The 15,493-nt window shown below is 35.4% G+C and overlaps 1 protein-coding gene across 2 annotated transcripts in view; it reads right to left on the bottom strand.

Moving 5' to 3' along the window:
• Window positions 1-15,493, bottom strand: part of LOC111051251 (ras-related and estrogen-regulated growth inhibitor-like) — a 174,721-nt gene that overhangs the window by 40,636 nt on the left and 118,592 nt on the right. For both annotated transcript variants that reach the window (XM_039422246.1, XM_039422247.1), the window contains one exon: window positions 2,191-2,267. In XM_039422246.1, the coding sequence (XP_039278180.1) occupies window positions 2,191-2,267 (77 nt within the window). The remainder of the gene's footprint in view (window positions 1-2,190; window positions 2,268-15,493) is intronic.

Genomic DNA, 15,493 nt, shown 5'->3' with positions numbered 1-15,493 from the left:
TATTTTACAACTCATAGATCATTTTCAGAGGAGTTGGCTCAAACGGTCACCTTTCAAAGGAGTAGCAGATGCATGATTCTCAACTTATCTGAGCGTGAGTTTATCAGCTTGACCACTGAGTCATACCTCTCCCTACATTATCAACTGTTAATCTATGAATTAACTATAATAAAATAAGAATTATAAAGCAGACTCTATTAAGTAACAAATTGAACTCTATAGTAACTGTAGCAACTGTATAGTAACTGTAGCATAATTTCTGGAATGAATCAAATCAGAAACAACATTCTCAAAATCGTTAAACATAGTAAAGTGATATTAATGCTCTACATACCTTACATTTACACGTGTCCAGTATTTCTACTTCAATATTTACACTGTCGAATGACACATTGTGTCGGTAGAGTAAATCTGTAACATAAAAAACAAATTTATTAGTATCACTCTTATTGAAATCCAAAAAACTTAATTGATGGTTCGTTGCACTGTAGAATAATACATTCCTATCACAAAACCCCTCTAAACTTTGTGGAATGAGGAAGGAAGAAAGTAAAGTATTAAGAAGGAACGTATTTATTATAGTAGAACTCCAATTATCCAAACTCGACTATCCGAATCGCCAATTATACGAATCACTTTCAGAAAAAAATTGTCCAAAAAGTCCCAAGTACGTTATTATTCTTCCCCCCTGCGAAGCCAGTGTTTGCGCGTTCGCTCACTATTGTGTGACCTGGCTGCCCGAAAACGGATGAAGACCGCAAAACAGCTTACATTGACGGAGATTTTTATTTCTAAACTTGTACATAAGTACATTTTATTTATATTTAAAACATGTGAAAATGTCATGTTTCTTTCATTTGATTCAATAACAGTATTTTCAGTTATTAGTGATGACTTAGTGAATTATTATTATTTTATTTGGTTTTCAACTTTCCTAAATTCTAAATTCCTAGTTTATAAATATTTTGGACTCAAAATTGGACAAAAAACGTGTAGTGTAAACATAACCTATTTTTGGACAATTTCTATCTAAATTTGGGAAAGGAACAGTTTTGGGCTTTAAGCCTGTTGTTCCTTCCCCAATCATTCATAGTTGAGAATGATTGTATCTATTAATGTATAAATAAATAAATAAAAAACTAGTGCAATATCAAAACATAGCTTTTTAGCCTGGAAGAGAGCAACAAGCAGGCTTAGCCGAAAACTGCCCTTCTCCCAAATTTTTTAAATTTATAAACAGTAATAATTCCAAAAGTTATAGAAGACGAATGAAGAAGAATATTCATTTATTCCGCCAAAATACAAGTTACATAAAGCTGCGTTCACACCAAAGTTATCAACTTAATCCTTATAGATTATATTAGATTTAACATAGATTATCATCCATATGATGAACATATATGTTTGTTAAGTTCCGTTTTATCTAAAAGAATCTATTAGGATTAAGTAACAAAATATCGGGTCACCGAGCTTCGCTCGTTATTTATTTATTGATAAAAAGAGCACAATTCTTCAAAATGGAAGGACAAACAGGCACAGCTCAAAACTGTTTCTTCCTCGAATTTTTGATTTATACACTATAAATGGTCCACAAAGTAGGTTATGATTCATACACCTGAATTCAGGTCCAATTTTCAGTCAACATATTCAAAAACAGAAAAGTTCTAATTTAGATTGTTTACAAACCAAATTGATAACAAAAATATACTCACTAATCACTTGAAACTGTAAAATAATGATAACTTTGAATATTATGATATACAGATGGAATTAAATAGAGAATGCATTTATTCTAATGCCAATTAATATATAATTTTAACGAAATCCTGAATAAATGCTGTAAATCACCCCGAAGACTTCTGCTACTGCCGACATTGACAACAGGGTTAACAGCTAGATGAAATTCGATGAGAACTACTATCCAAAAATTAGTTGCCAGCCCGGGAATAGAACCCGTACCTCCCAATTGCTAGTCAGGAATGCTTACCCTTACACCAAACTGACTACTCTGGATAGCAGCGCTCATTTTATACAAAGCCATAGCGGCCAACCAGTAACAAATTGAACTCTATAGTAACTGTACGTAGCAACTGTATAGTAACTGTAGCATAATTTCTGCAATGAATCAAATCAGAAACAACATTCTCAAAATCTTTAAACATAGTAAAGTGATATTAATGCTCTACATACCTTACATTTACACGTGTCCAGTATTTCTACTTCAATATTTACACTGTCGAATGACACATTGTGTCGGTAGAGTAAATCTGTAACATAAAAAACAAATTTATTAGTATCACTCTTATTGAAATCCAAAAAACTTAATTGATGGTTCGTTGCACTGTAGAATAAGACATTCCTATCACAAAACCCCTCTAAACTTTGTGGAATGAGGAAGGAAGAAAGTAAAGTATTAAGAAGGAACGTATTTATTACAGTAGAACTCCAATTATCCAAACTCGACTATCCGAATCGCCAATTATACGAATCACTTTCAGAAAAAAATTGTCCAAAAAAGTCCAAGTACGTTATTATTCTTCCCCCCTGCGAAGCCAGTGTTTGCGCGTTCGCTCACTATTGTGTGACCTGGCTGCCCGAAAACGGATGAAGACCGCAAAACAGCTTACATTGACGGAGATTTTTATTTCTAAACTTGTACATAAGTACATTTTATTTATATTTAAAACATGTGAAAATGTCATGTTTCTTTCATTTGATTCAATACCATATTTTCAGTTATTAGTGATGAATTAGTGAATTATTATTATTTTATTTGGTTTTCAACTTTCCTAAATTCTAAATTCCTAGTTTATAAATATTTTGGACTCAAAATTGGACAAAAAACGTGTAGTGTAAACATAACCTATTTTTGGACAATTTCTATCTAAATTTGGGAAAGGAACAGTTTTGGGCTTTAAGCCTGTTGTTCCTTCCCCAATCATTCATAGTTGAGAATGATTGTATCTATTAATGTATAAATAAATAAATAAAAAACTAGTGCAATATCAAAACATAGCTTTTTAGCCTGGAAGAGAGCAACAAGCAGGCTTAGCCGAGAACTGCCCTTCTCCCAAATTTTTTAAATTTATAAACAGTAATAATTCCAAAAGTTATAGAAGACGAATGAAGAAGAATATTCATTTATTCCGCCAAAATACAAGTTACATAAAGCTGCGTTCACACCAAAGTTATTAACTTAATCCTTATAGATTATATTAGATTAACATAGCTTATCATACATATGATGAACATATATGTTTGTCAAGTTCCGTTTAATCTAAAAGAATCTATTAGGATAAAGTAACAAAATATCGGGTCACCGAGCTTCGCTCGTTATTTATTTATTGAAAAAGAGCACAATTCTTCAAAATGATTGGGAAGGACAAACAGGCACAGCCCAAAACTGTTTCTTCCCCGAATTTTGATTTATACACTATAAATGGTCCACAAAGTAGGTTATGATTCATACACCTGAATTCAGGTCCAATTTTCAGTCAACATATTCAAAAACAGAAAAGTTCTAATTTAGATTGTTTACAAACCAAATTGAATAACAAAATAATACTCACTAATCACTTAAAACTGTAAAATAATGATTAACTTTGAATATTATGATATACAGATGGAATTAAATAGAGAATGCATTTATTCTAATGCCAATTAATATATAATTTTAACGAAAATCCTGAATAAATGCTGTAAATCACCCCGAAGACTTCTGCTACTGCAGACATTGACAACAGGGTTAACAGCTAGATGGAAATTCGATGAGAACTACTATCCAAAAATTAGTTGCCAGCCCGGGAATCGAACCCGGTACCTCCCAATTGCTAGTCAGGAATGCTTACCCTTACACCAAACTGACTATCTCTGGATAGCAGCGCTCATTTTATACAAAGCCATAGCGGCCAACCAGTTACAAATGGAATTAAATAGAGAATGCATTTATTCGATGTCAATTAATATATAATTATTATTTTAACGAAAATCCTGAATAAATGCTGTAAATCACCCCGAAGACTTCTGCTACTGCAGACATTGACAACAGGGTTAACAGCTAGATGTCAATTCGATGAGAACTACTATCCAAAAATTAGTTGCCAGCACGGGAATCGAACCCGGTACCTCCCAATTGCTAGTCAGGAATGCTTACCCTTACACCAAACTGACAATCTCTGGATAGCAGCGCTCATTTTATACAAAGCCATAGCGGCCAACCAGTTACAGATGGAATTAAATAGAGAATGCATTTATTCAAATGCCAATTAATATATAATTATTATTTTAACGAAAATCCTGAATAAATGCTGTAAATCACCCCGAAGACTTCTTCTGCTACTGCAGACATTGACAACAGGGTTAACAGCTAAGTTTAACAGCTAAACTGTTAAACTGGGTTAAACAGGGTTACAGCTAAACTGGGTTTACCACCAAGTTATTGACAAAATGTTAGTAACTTAATCCTTATGATTCTATTAGATTGAACGAGCTTGAAAAACTCATATGTTCATCATGATAAGTTATGTTCATCTAATAGAATCTATAAGGATTAAGTTACTAACATTTTGTCAATAACTTTGGTGTAAACCCAGTTTAAGACAAATGTAAATATTGCTTATATTTTACTTTCATTAATTTTCAAGTCCAATAACTATTAACTAGTATTGAAACATTCTATTCAATTAGTAAGAAGTCAGTGTTTGAAGAAAGGGAGTTCGTTATCACTATTGGTTGGACATATCAAACATCAGTAGCATAACTTTGAAGCCAATTTGTTACAGCGTTACACGCAATTTATGTTGAATGTAGCCAGGTTTTATCAGCTTATTAATGGATTACGCAAGCGCGTCACGCAAAATATTTTAACAAGTCCTTCAATATCGACATGCAACATCAGTGCTAGTAGATTCACTCAAATCTGTCAGCCTTGTTCGAATAGAAAGCATTCATGTTATTGAATAATGAACGCTGACAGTAGATGTGAATCTCAATACAGTCAATCAGTGGGAGAAAAAGGAGAAGAAGAAGAAGGAGAAGTAGAAGAAGATGAAGAGAGGAAGGAGAAAAGAAGAAGAAGAAGATGAAGAGAGGAAGGAGAAAAGAAGAAGGAGAAGACGAGAAAGAAGAAAAGAAAAAGAAGAAGAAGAAGTAGAAGAGGATGAAGAGAGGAAGGAGAACAGGAGAAGGAGAAGAAGAGGAAGAAGAAGAAGAAGAAGATGAAGAGAGGAAGGAGAAAAGGTGAAGGAGAAGACGAGAAAGAAGGAGAAGAAGAAGAAAAAGAAGAAGAAGAAGAAGATGAAGAGAGGAAGGAGAAAAGGTGAAGGAGAAGACGAGAAAGAAGGAGAAGAAGAGAAAAAGAAGGAGAAGAAGACAAGAAGAAAAAGAAGAAGAAGAAGGAATGAGCGACGAGAAAAGGAGAAGAAGATGAAGAGAGGAAGGAGAAAAGAAGGAGGAGAAGACGAGAAAGAAGGAGAAGAAGAAGAAGAAGTAGAAGAGGATGAAGAGAGGAAGGAGAAAAGGAGAAGGAGAAGAAGAGAAGAAGAAGTAGAAGAGGATGAAGAGAGGAAGGAGAAAAGGAGAAGGAGAAGAAGAGGAAGAAGAAGAAGAAGAAGAAGATGAAGAGGAAGGAGAAAAGGTGAAGGAGAAGACGAGAAGAAGGAGAAGAAGAGAAAAAGAAGGAGAAGAAGAAAAAGAAGATGATGATGATGATGATGATGATGAATCACTAGCTGTGTAGCTAATATAAGTTAACTTACAAGTGCCTGTCTCAGAATGTTGTTTTGGTAGATAGGCCCTTCGTGTTCTCTGTGAGGGTGACAAAATACAAGCTTGAGAATGGAATTGGAGGCACACCGTGAGAATGAATAGGCAAGTTGATGGCAGATGGATAACATCCAATTCCTTGGGGTTCAGGTTACACAGCATCATTAGGAATCATAGGTTATATCAAATTCAATGATCTTAGATTCCTTCCTTTCTTGAAATGCAACATTCGTATCTATATATTATATAAAAGCGAATAGCACTCACTCACTGACTGACTGACTCACTCACTCACTCACTCGCATAACTAAAAATCTACCGACCAAAAACGTTCAAATTTGGTAGGTATGTTCAGTTGGCCCTTCAGAGGCGCACTAAGAAATCTTTTGGCAATATTCAACTCTAAGGGTTGTTTTTAAGGGTTTAGAGTTCGTCTTCTAGCATGTATATTCTTCTTCTCCCAATCTCTCAATTATAATTGAAATTTCCATATCATATTATGTTACTATAGTACTATAATCTAGATAGAGTACCTCTTCGAAACAGTTGTCAACTGCAACTAAATTAATAATTTTGTCAGGTTGGCATTAAGTTGAGTTGACTTTGTTAGGTTGGCACCAAGTTGAAATTTTAAATGCATTTATCGCGGAAAGATTGATTGGGCACCGCTACTTCAATCCTGGGAATATTATATTACTAGCCGTCAGGCTCGCTTCGCTCGCACACATCCGTTAGCCAGACGTTTAGTCTGGACCCCGACTGGATGTTCTTACATATGATAAAAATGCTCAAATGAATAATGAACGCTGACAGTAGATGTGAATCTCAATAAGTCAATCAGTGGGAGAAAAAGAGAAGAAGAAGGAGGAGAAGTAGAAGAAGATGAAGAGAGGAAGGAGAAAAAAGAAGGAGAAGAAGTAGAAGAAGATGAAGAGAGGAAGGAGAAAAGAAGAAGGAGAAGACGAGAAAGAAGAAGAAGAAGAAGAAGAAGAAGAAGTAGAAGAGGATGAAGAGAGGAAGGAGAAAAGGAGAAGGAGAAGAAGAGGAAGAAGAAGAAGAAGAAGAAGATGAAGAGAGGAAGGAGAAAAGGTGAAGGAGAAGACGAGAAAGAAGGAGAAGAAGAAGAAAAAGAAGAAGAAGAAGAAGATGAAGAGAGGAAGGAGAAAAGGTGAAGGAGAAGACGAGAAAGAAGGAGAAGAAGAAGAAAAAGAAGGAGAAGAAGAAAAAGAAGAAGAAGAAGAAGAAGAAGGGAATGAGCGACGAGAAAAGGAGAAGAAGATGAAGAGAGGAAGGAGAAAAGAAGAAGGAGAAGACGAGAAAGAAGAAGAAGAAGAAGAAGAAGAAGAAGTAGAAGAGGATGAAGAGAGGAAGGAGAAAAGGAGAAGGAGAAGAAGAAGAAGAAGAAGTAGAAGAGGATGAAGAGAGGAAGGAGAAAAGGAGAAGGAGAAGAAGAGGAAGAAGAAGAAGAAGAAGAAGATGAAGAGGAAGGAGAAAAGGTGAAGGAGAAGACGAGAAGAAGGAGAAGAAGAGAAAAAGAAGAAAAAGAAGAAGATGAAGAGAGGAAGGAGAAAAGGTGAGGAGAAGACGAGAAAGAGGAGAAGAAGAAGAAAAAAAGAAGGAGAGAAGAAAAAGAAGATGATGATGATGATGATGATGATGAATCACTAGCTGTGTAGCTAATATAAGTTAACTTACAAGTGCCTGTCTCAGAATGTTGTGTTGGTAGATAGCCCTTCGTGTTCTGTGAGGGTGACAAAATACAAGCTTGAGAATGGAATTGAGGCACACCGTGAGAATGAATAGAGAAGTTGATGGCAGATGGATAACATCCAATTCCTTGGGGTTCAGGTTACACAGCATCATTAGAGATGAGAGGTTATATCAAATTCAATGATCTTAGAATCCTTCCTTTCTTGAAATGCATCATTCGTATCTATATAATTATATAAAAGCGAAATAGCACTCACTCACTGACTGACTGACTCACTCACTCACTCACTCGCATAACTAAAAATCTACCAGACCAAAAACGTTCAAATTTGGTAGGTATGTTCAGTTGGCCCTTCAGAGGCGCACTAAGAAATCTTTTGGCAATATTTTAACTCTAAGGGTTGTTTTTAGGGTTTAAAGTTCGTCTTTTAGCATGTATATTCTTCTCTCCCAATCTCTTAATTATAATTGAAATTTCCATATCATATGTTACTATAGAACTATAATCTAGATAGAGTACCTCTTCAAAACAGTTGTTAACTGGCAACTAAATTAATAATTTTGTCAGGTTCGCATTAAGTTGAGTTGACTTTGTTAGGTTTGCACCAAGTTGAAGATTTAAAGGATTTATCGCGGAAAAATTGATTGGGCACTGCTACTTCAATCCTTGGAATATTATATTACTAGCCGTCAGGCTCGCTTCGCTCGCCATTCCGTTTAGGCAGACGTTTAGTCTGGACCCCCGACTGGATTGTCCTACCATATGATAAAAATGCTCAAATGAAAAATGCAGGCAAGCGAAGCGAGCCTGCTGATCTATTCTTGGACGATGCAGTCGGGGGTCCAGGGGGCGGAGCCCCTGGCTAGACCGATATGGCGAGCGAAGCGAGCCTGGCTAGTATTTATATTTTCATTCTCTCTGACTCTGTAAACGGAGGGGGGTTGTTTCTTCTCTTCTATAATATTTACCAAAATTATGCTATCAAATCATCTACCGGTATATGAATCAACGATTGGTTGGGAGCTTTTACGCGCCGCGAACATGAGAAATTCACTTTTAATCAGCTGATGCCAAGCTTTCTATATCTGTATCTTACCGTTTCTGTAAAAATACAGATATAGTCAGCTGATTAAAAGTGAATTGCTCATGTTCGCGGCGCGTATATCTGTACGCACCTTAACGTATTCCGTATTATAATCCATTTCTAGTAGCGAAGTTATACTTTTGAGTTGAACCATGTGGATATGTACAGTATTGTATACGATATACTCGCAGAATAGTCAAAGTTATAAGAATCCTTGATGTGTGATAATGATTATACAGTAGGAGACACTTATAGTAGCCTACAGTCACAGGTATGAGAATCCTTGATCAGTGATAAATAGAGGGACATTAATTTGCTGTGGTGTGTAGGCAAATCTCGATCCCAGTAATTCTTTATTAGCCTGCTTGTATCAGGTTTGCAGCGAGCCCAACTAGACTTCCTCTATCACAGGTTCAGGCGTAACGATACAGGAACCGTTGCATGCTTATTTGCACCACGGTATGTGGAATATATACCATGGTATGTGCTGGAATATAATTATATAAACCGTGGTATGTACAGAGGGCACAAGTGCGGTGTAATCCTAATAAATTTCTGCACTAATTAACCAGATCGCTCGGCTAGGCTTCGACTATTTACCTGTCATGCTCCGTTAACAGTTTTGATACTCTGAACAGTGATACAGTATCTATGACAGTGATACAGTATCTTTGAACATTGATTCAGTATCTTTGAACAGTGGTACAGGTTCTTTGCACTAAGAAATCTTTTGGCAATATTTTAACTCTAAGGGTTGTTTTAAGGGTTTAAAGTTCGTCTTTTAGCATGTATATTCTTCTCTCCCAATCTCTTAATTATAATTGAAATTTCCATATCATATGTTACTATAGAACTATAATCTAGATAGAGTACCTCTTCAAAACAGTTGTTAACTGGCAACTAAATTAATAATTTTGTCAGGTTCGCATTAAGTTGAGTTGACTTTGTTAGGTTGGCACCAAGTTGAAGATTTAAAGGATTTATCGCGGAAAAATTGATTGGGCACTGCTACTTCAATCCTTGGAATATTATATTACTAGCCGTCAGGCTCGCTTCGCTCGCCATATCCGTTTAGGCAGACGTTTAGTCTGGACCCCCGACTGGATTGTCCTACCATATGATAAAAATGCTCAAATGAAAAATGCAGGCAAGCGAAGCGAGCCTGCTGATCTTATTCTTGGACGATGCAGTCGGGGGTCCAGGGGCGGAGCCCCCTGGCTAGACCGATATGGCGAGCGAAGCGAGCCTGGCTAGTATTTATATTTTCATTCTCTCTGACTCTGTAAACGGAGGGGGTTGTTTCTTCTCTTCTATAATATTTACCAAAGTATGCTATCAAATCATCTACCGGTATTTGAATCAACGATTGGTTGGGAGCTTTTACGCGCCGCGAACATGAGAAATTCACTTTTAATCAGCTGATGCCAAGCTTTCCTATATCTGTATCTTACCGTTTCTGTAAAAATACAGATATAGTCAGCTGATTAAAAGTGAATTGCTCATGTTTGCGGCGCGTATATCTGTACGCACCTTAACGTATTCCGTATTATAATCCATTTCTAGTAGCGAAGTTATACTTTGAGTTAAACCTGTGGATATGTACAGTATTGTATACGATATACTCGCAGAATAGTCAAAGTTATAAGAATCCTTGATGTGTGATAATGATTATACAGTAAGAGACACTTATATAGTACAGTCACAGGTATGAGAATCCTTGATCAGTGATAAATAGAGAGACATTAATTTTCTCTGTGGCGTGTAGGCAAATCTCGATCACCACTAATTCTTTATTAGCCTGCTTGTATCAGGTTTGCAGCTAGCCTAACTAGACTTCCTCTACCACAGGTTCAGGCGTAACGATACAGGAACCGTTGCATGCTTATTTGCACCACGGTATGTGGAATATATACCATGGTATGTGCTGGAATATAATAATATAAACCGTGGTATGTACAGAGGGCACAAGTGCGGTGTAATCCTAATAAATTTCTGCACTAATTACACCAGATCGCTCGGCTAGGCTTCGACTATTTACCTGTCATGCTCCGTTAACAGTCTTGATACTCTGAACAGTGATACAGTATCTATGAACAGTGATACAGTATCTTTGAACATTGATACAGTATCTTTGAACAGTGGTACAGGTTCTTTGAACTGAGATACATATCTTTGAACAGTGATACAGTATCTTTGCACAGTAATACATATATTTGCACAGTGATACAGTATCTTTGAACAGTGGTACAGTATCTTTGAGCAGTGATACAGTATCTTTGAACAGTGATACAGTATCTTTGAACATTGATACAGTATCTTTGAACAGTGGTACAGGATCTTTGAACTGAGATACATATCTTTGAACAGTGATACAGTATCTTTGAACAGTGGTACAGTATCTTTGAACTGTGATACAGAATCTTTGAACATTGATACAGTATCTTTGAACAGTGGTACAGGATCTTTGAACTGTGATACAGAATCTTTGAACATTGATACATATCTTTGAACATTGATACATATTTTTGCACAGTGATACAGTATACATAGTCCGAAATAATTTAATATTCTTTTCTAGCCCACTAGCTTATTTAATGAATTTGATATACTAGTTTCGTTGTCACACTATTATTACTAGTAGTTCTGTGAACAGTAGACCTCACGCAGTATTCTCATCCACAAGTACCAAATGATGTCAACTGTTTTAAATGTTAACAAACTCATTTCACGTTTGAATTTGTACTCCATATGATACAATTCATCCAGTTCCGTGATGATCTTTCTATCTGATGAAAATTAATTTTTTAGAATCAAAAAAATTATAATTTCTCCAGCATTATTTAGTTCATTTGTTTATTTTTATTCACCTATTAAATTAGTTTTTTCGAATATTGGAATATTGATACTGATGGGCACGCATAATAATACCATGACTGCAAAACAAAATATTGAAACCAAAGACCTTAAAGCTGCGATTAGACCAAATTTATTGAGAAAAATGTTAATAACTCAAACCTTTTAGATTATATTAGATTGAACATAACTTATCATACACATGATGAACATATGTGTTTGTCAACTTCCGTTCAATCTAATAGAATCTATAAGGATGTAGTTATAACCATTTGTTAATAACTTTGGTGTAAACCCAGCTTAAAGATGCATACCTCTTTAATGTCTTTGATTGAAACTATAGACCTTATACAAATATAGTAATAGACTGGCTTCTCCACACATCTGTGTAATCACTTGTCAGCTGATTTATGATGAATAATTCTATAGTCTGATTTTTACTCTAATATTGGCGTATGAAGGAGGCTCCTTTTTCCTTTTATATTATCCTTGAAATGCAAAATTTCGAAAAACCTTGTATATACGTCGACGCGCAATTAAAAAAGGAACTCACCTGTCAAATTTCATGAAAATCTATTACCGCGTTTTGCCGTAAATGCGCAACATATAAATAAACTTTAAGAGAAATGCCAAACCGTCGACTTGAATCTTAGACCTCACTTCGTTCGGTCAATTAGTCTCTAGTAGACTCTAGATGTTAAACCAGAGTTAAATTCTGATAGTTTACTAGAATGATAATAGAGAAACATCTAGAGTTCACTAGAAATCAACTATAGTGTGGTTCACGTTATAATGACAGTGTTTCATTAGCACTGGTATTGCTATCCTTGTCTATCATTCAACAAATCGGATAGCGCTATCTCTTTCTTGCTTTGCTCTGTTGCCAGATCGTCTTTTAACAATGTAGAATTAATAAAATATTTCATCTTAACAATGAAAATTCATTATGAAAATATTGAAAAATATAATTGATTTTCTTAAACTAGAATGAACCGTTAATATTACATCAATAAACCTGTATCAGCTACCGTCAAGTAGGCAGCATTGACTAGACAGTGAGGATCTGCAACCTTGTTTTCCTATCTTTCTCCACTGCCATTATAACGTGGACCTCACTATAGTTCCATATATATAAACATAGTGGCATTGTATTAAGAAGTGATGAGACTCCAATCATACACATACAATTGCATACATACATTACATAACTAAAAATATGAATCTCAGTACACTTCTAAATTATTTTGTCACAGCATGTTCCAGACATTTATGCCATTCTCAAGTCAAAATAATTTAAAAGGGTACTGAAATTTATATTTTTATTCATACTAAACTTACTTTACTTCATCTGGCTCTACAGTCCTGGGTGGACCTTGGCCTCCTCTACATGACGCCTCCATACATCCCGCTCTTGTGCTCCCTGCCGCCAGTCCGCCACACCTAGCACACGGAGATCTTCTACCACATCGCTGATCCATCTTCTTCCTCTTTTCCGGGTGCCCATCATCCTTTCATGAAGCAGCTTTTGTGGTACTCTTCCATCACTCATTCTTACCACGTGACCCAGCCATTCTATTCTTTTTGCTTTGATACACCTTATAATATTTCTTTCGCCAATTGCTTCATCAATCTCATTGTTAAATCTGGCTCTCCAGTTTCCTTCAACGCGGACCGGTCCCCATATCCTCCTGTACATATCTTTGAACAGTGATACAGTATCTTTGCACAGTAATACATCATTATTATTTGCACAGTGATACAGTATCTTTGAAAAGTGATACAGTAGTATATTTGAGCAGTGATATAGTATCTTTGAGCAGTGATACAGTCTCTTTAAACATTGATACAGTATCTTTGAACAGTGGTACAGGATCTTTGAACTGTGATACAGAATCTTTGAACTGAGATACATATATTTGAACATTGATACATATTTTTGCACGGTGATACAGTATACATAGTCCGAAATAATTTAATATTCTTTTCTAGCCCACTAACTTATTAAATGAATTTAAGATACTAGTTTCGGTTGTCACACTATAATTACTAGTAGTTCTGTGAACAGTAGACCTCACGCAGTATTTTCCTCCACAAGTACCAGATGCCAACTGTTTTAAATGTTAACAAACTCAGTTCACGTTTGAATTTGTATTCCATATGATATAATTCATCCAGTTCCGTGATGATCTTTCTATCTGATGAAAATTAATTTTTTAGAATCTAAAATATTATAATTTCTCCAGTATTATTTAGTTCATTTGTTTATTTTTATTCACCTATTAAATTAGTTTTTTCGAATATTAGAATATTGATACTGATGAGCACGCATAATAATACCATGACTGCAAAACAAAATATTGAAACCAAAGACCTTAAAGCTGCGATTAGACCAAATTTATTGAAAAAATGTTAATAACTTAATCCTTTTAGATTATATTACATTGAACATAACTTATCATACACATGATGAACATATGTGTTTGTCAACTTCCGTTCAATCTAATAGAATCTATAAGGATGTAGTTATAACCATTTTGTTGATAACTTTGGTGTAAACCCAGCTTAAAGATGCATACGTCTTTTAATGTCTTTGATTGAAACTATAGACCTTATACAAATACAGTAATAGACTGGCTTCTCCACACATCTGTGTAATCACTACTTGTTAAATGGAGTTACTTTTACGCTCTTGGAATTTTCCTGTTTTTTCCTACCGAGAGCGAAAAAGTGACACTTTAGTATTATGTTCCAGGGAATATAGTAAGCACTTTAGACAGGAGGTGGAGGAAATAGTTATTTGTATATCTAGAGTGAAAAGTACGACTTTTTCTCCCTGTGGGAAAAAGTTTGAAGCCCGAGGCGAAGCCGAGGGCAGCAATTTTCCTGAGGGAGAAAAAGTATTTTTCGCTCGTGATGTACACAACATTTTTCCTCCATCTACATTTTTTTATAGAAACTGCAAATAAAATCATTCTAATAACTTACGTATTGGTGACAATGATTCCTAACAACATAACCTAAATCTAAAACCTAAAAACCGGTCGTCTGAATAGATTGGCACTGCCGATTGCGCTATCTATCAGCAAAAGTTGTAACAATTATATCAGCTGAGCAGCTACCAAAAATGGCTGACCCCAGATCACGCGGTTCAGATTTGAATTGCAGATCAAAAATATTTGTTGGCTGGTATTTTGAATAGAATAAAATATTTTAGAAATTGTATAAATTTTCATCGTCTACTAATATTAAGAATATAATAATTATCATACAAACATATATTTCATGAGTTAATCAAATTTCTGGTTGTGGTATTGAATTCAGTTGACTCAATGACAGACACCTCTATTATGCTTTCTCATCTGAGCTTAGACCTTCTAACCTATTACAAGTAAGTTTCAAAATAGAGATGCTCCCCATGTATTTAAATGGAGTCACTTTTACTCCCTAGGGAGTTTTTCTGTTTTTTACTACCGAGAGCGAAAAAGTGACACTTTAGTATTATGTTCCAGGGAGTAGAGTAAGCACTTTAGACGGGAGGTGGAGGAAAAATTATTTTGTCACAACATGTTTTAGACATTAATGCCATTTTCAAGTCAAAATATTTAAAAGGGTACTGAGATTTATATTTTTATTTATATTGAAAGTAGTCCTAAAGAAAAACACAATTCATTACATACTCTGTATCTGTATAAATGCATGTAGCATATACAATTGGAAATCATGTATTGAGTGTATAAACCGTCTTCGTGTCATTAACCATTCGACTCCCTTATAACGAATGCGATCAGCCCCTAACGAATAGGAGACTCCAATAAAAGAATCGGCAATTGCATTCTATTCTCGCACGAGAGATGCTAACACGGGATAAGATCGATCTTCAATGGTAATTCTTGGCTGGATCTAATTACCCACGAAAGGAGAGGCCACTCAGTTATTACTGGGACTGCAGCAGGTCGATGACCTCTGATGGTACAGCTGATAGGGTGGGATAGGGTCACCTTGGTATTACAAAACAGATTTTCATCGTTTGCGTATTAATGGATTGATAAGTACTTGGAAGAGCAGGTGTTATAATAGAGGTT

This window comes from Nilaparvata lugens, chromosome 2, assembly GCF_014356525.2.
Source record: "Nilaparvata lugens isolate BPH chromosome 2, ASM1435652v1, whole genome shotgun sequence".
Taxonomy (NCBI): Eukaryota; Metazoa; Arthropoda; class Insecta; order Hemiptera; family Delphacidae; genus Nilaparvata; species Nilaparvata lugens.
This window is presented reverse-complemented; position numbering and strand designations above follow the sequence as displayed.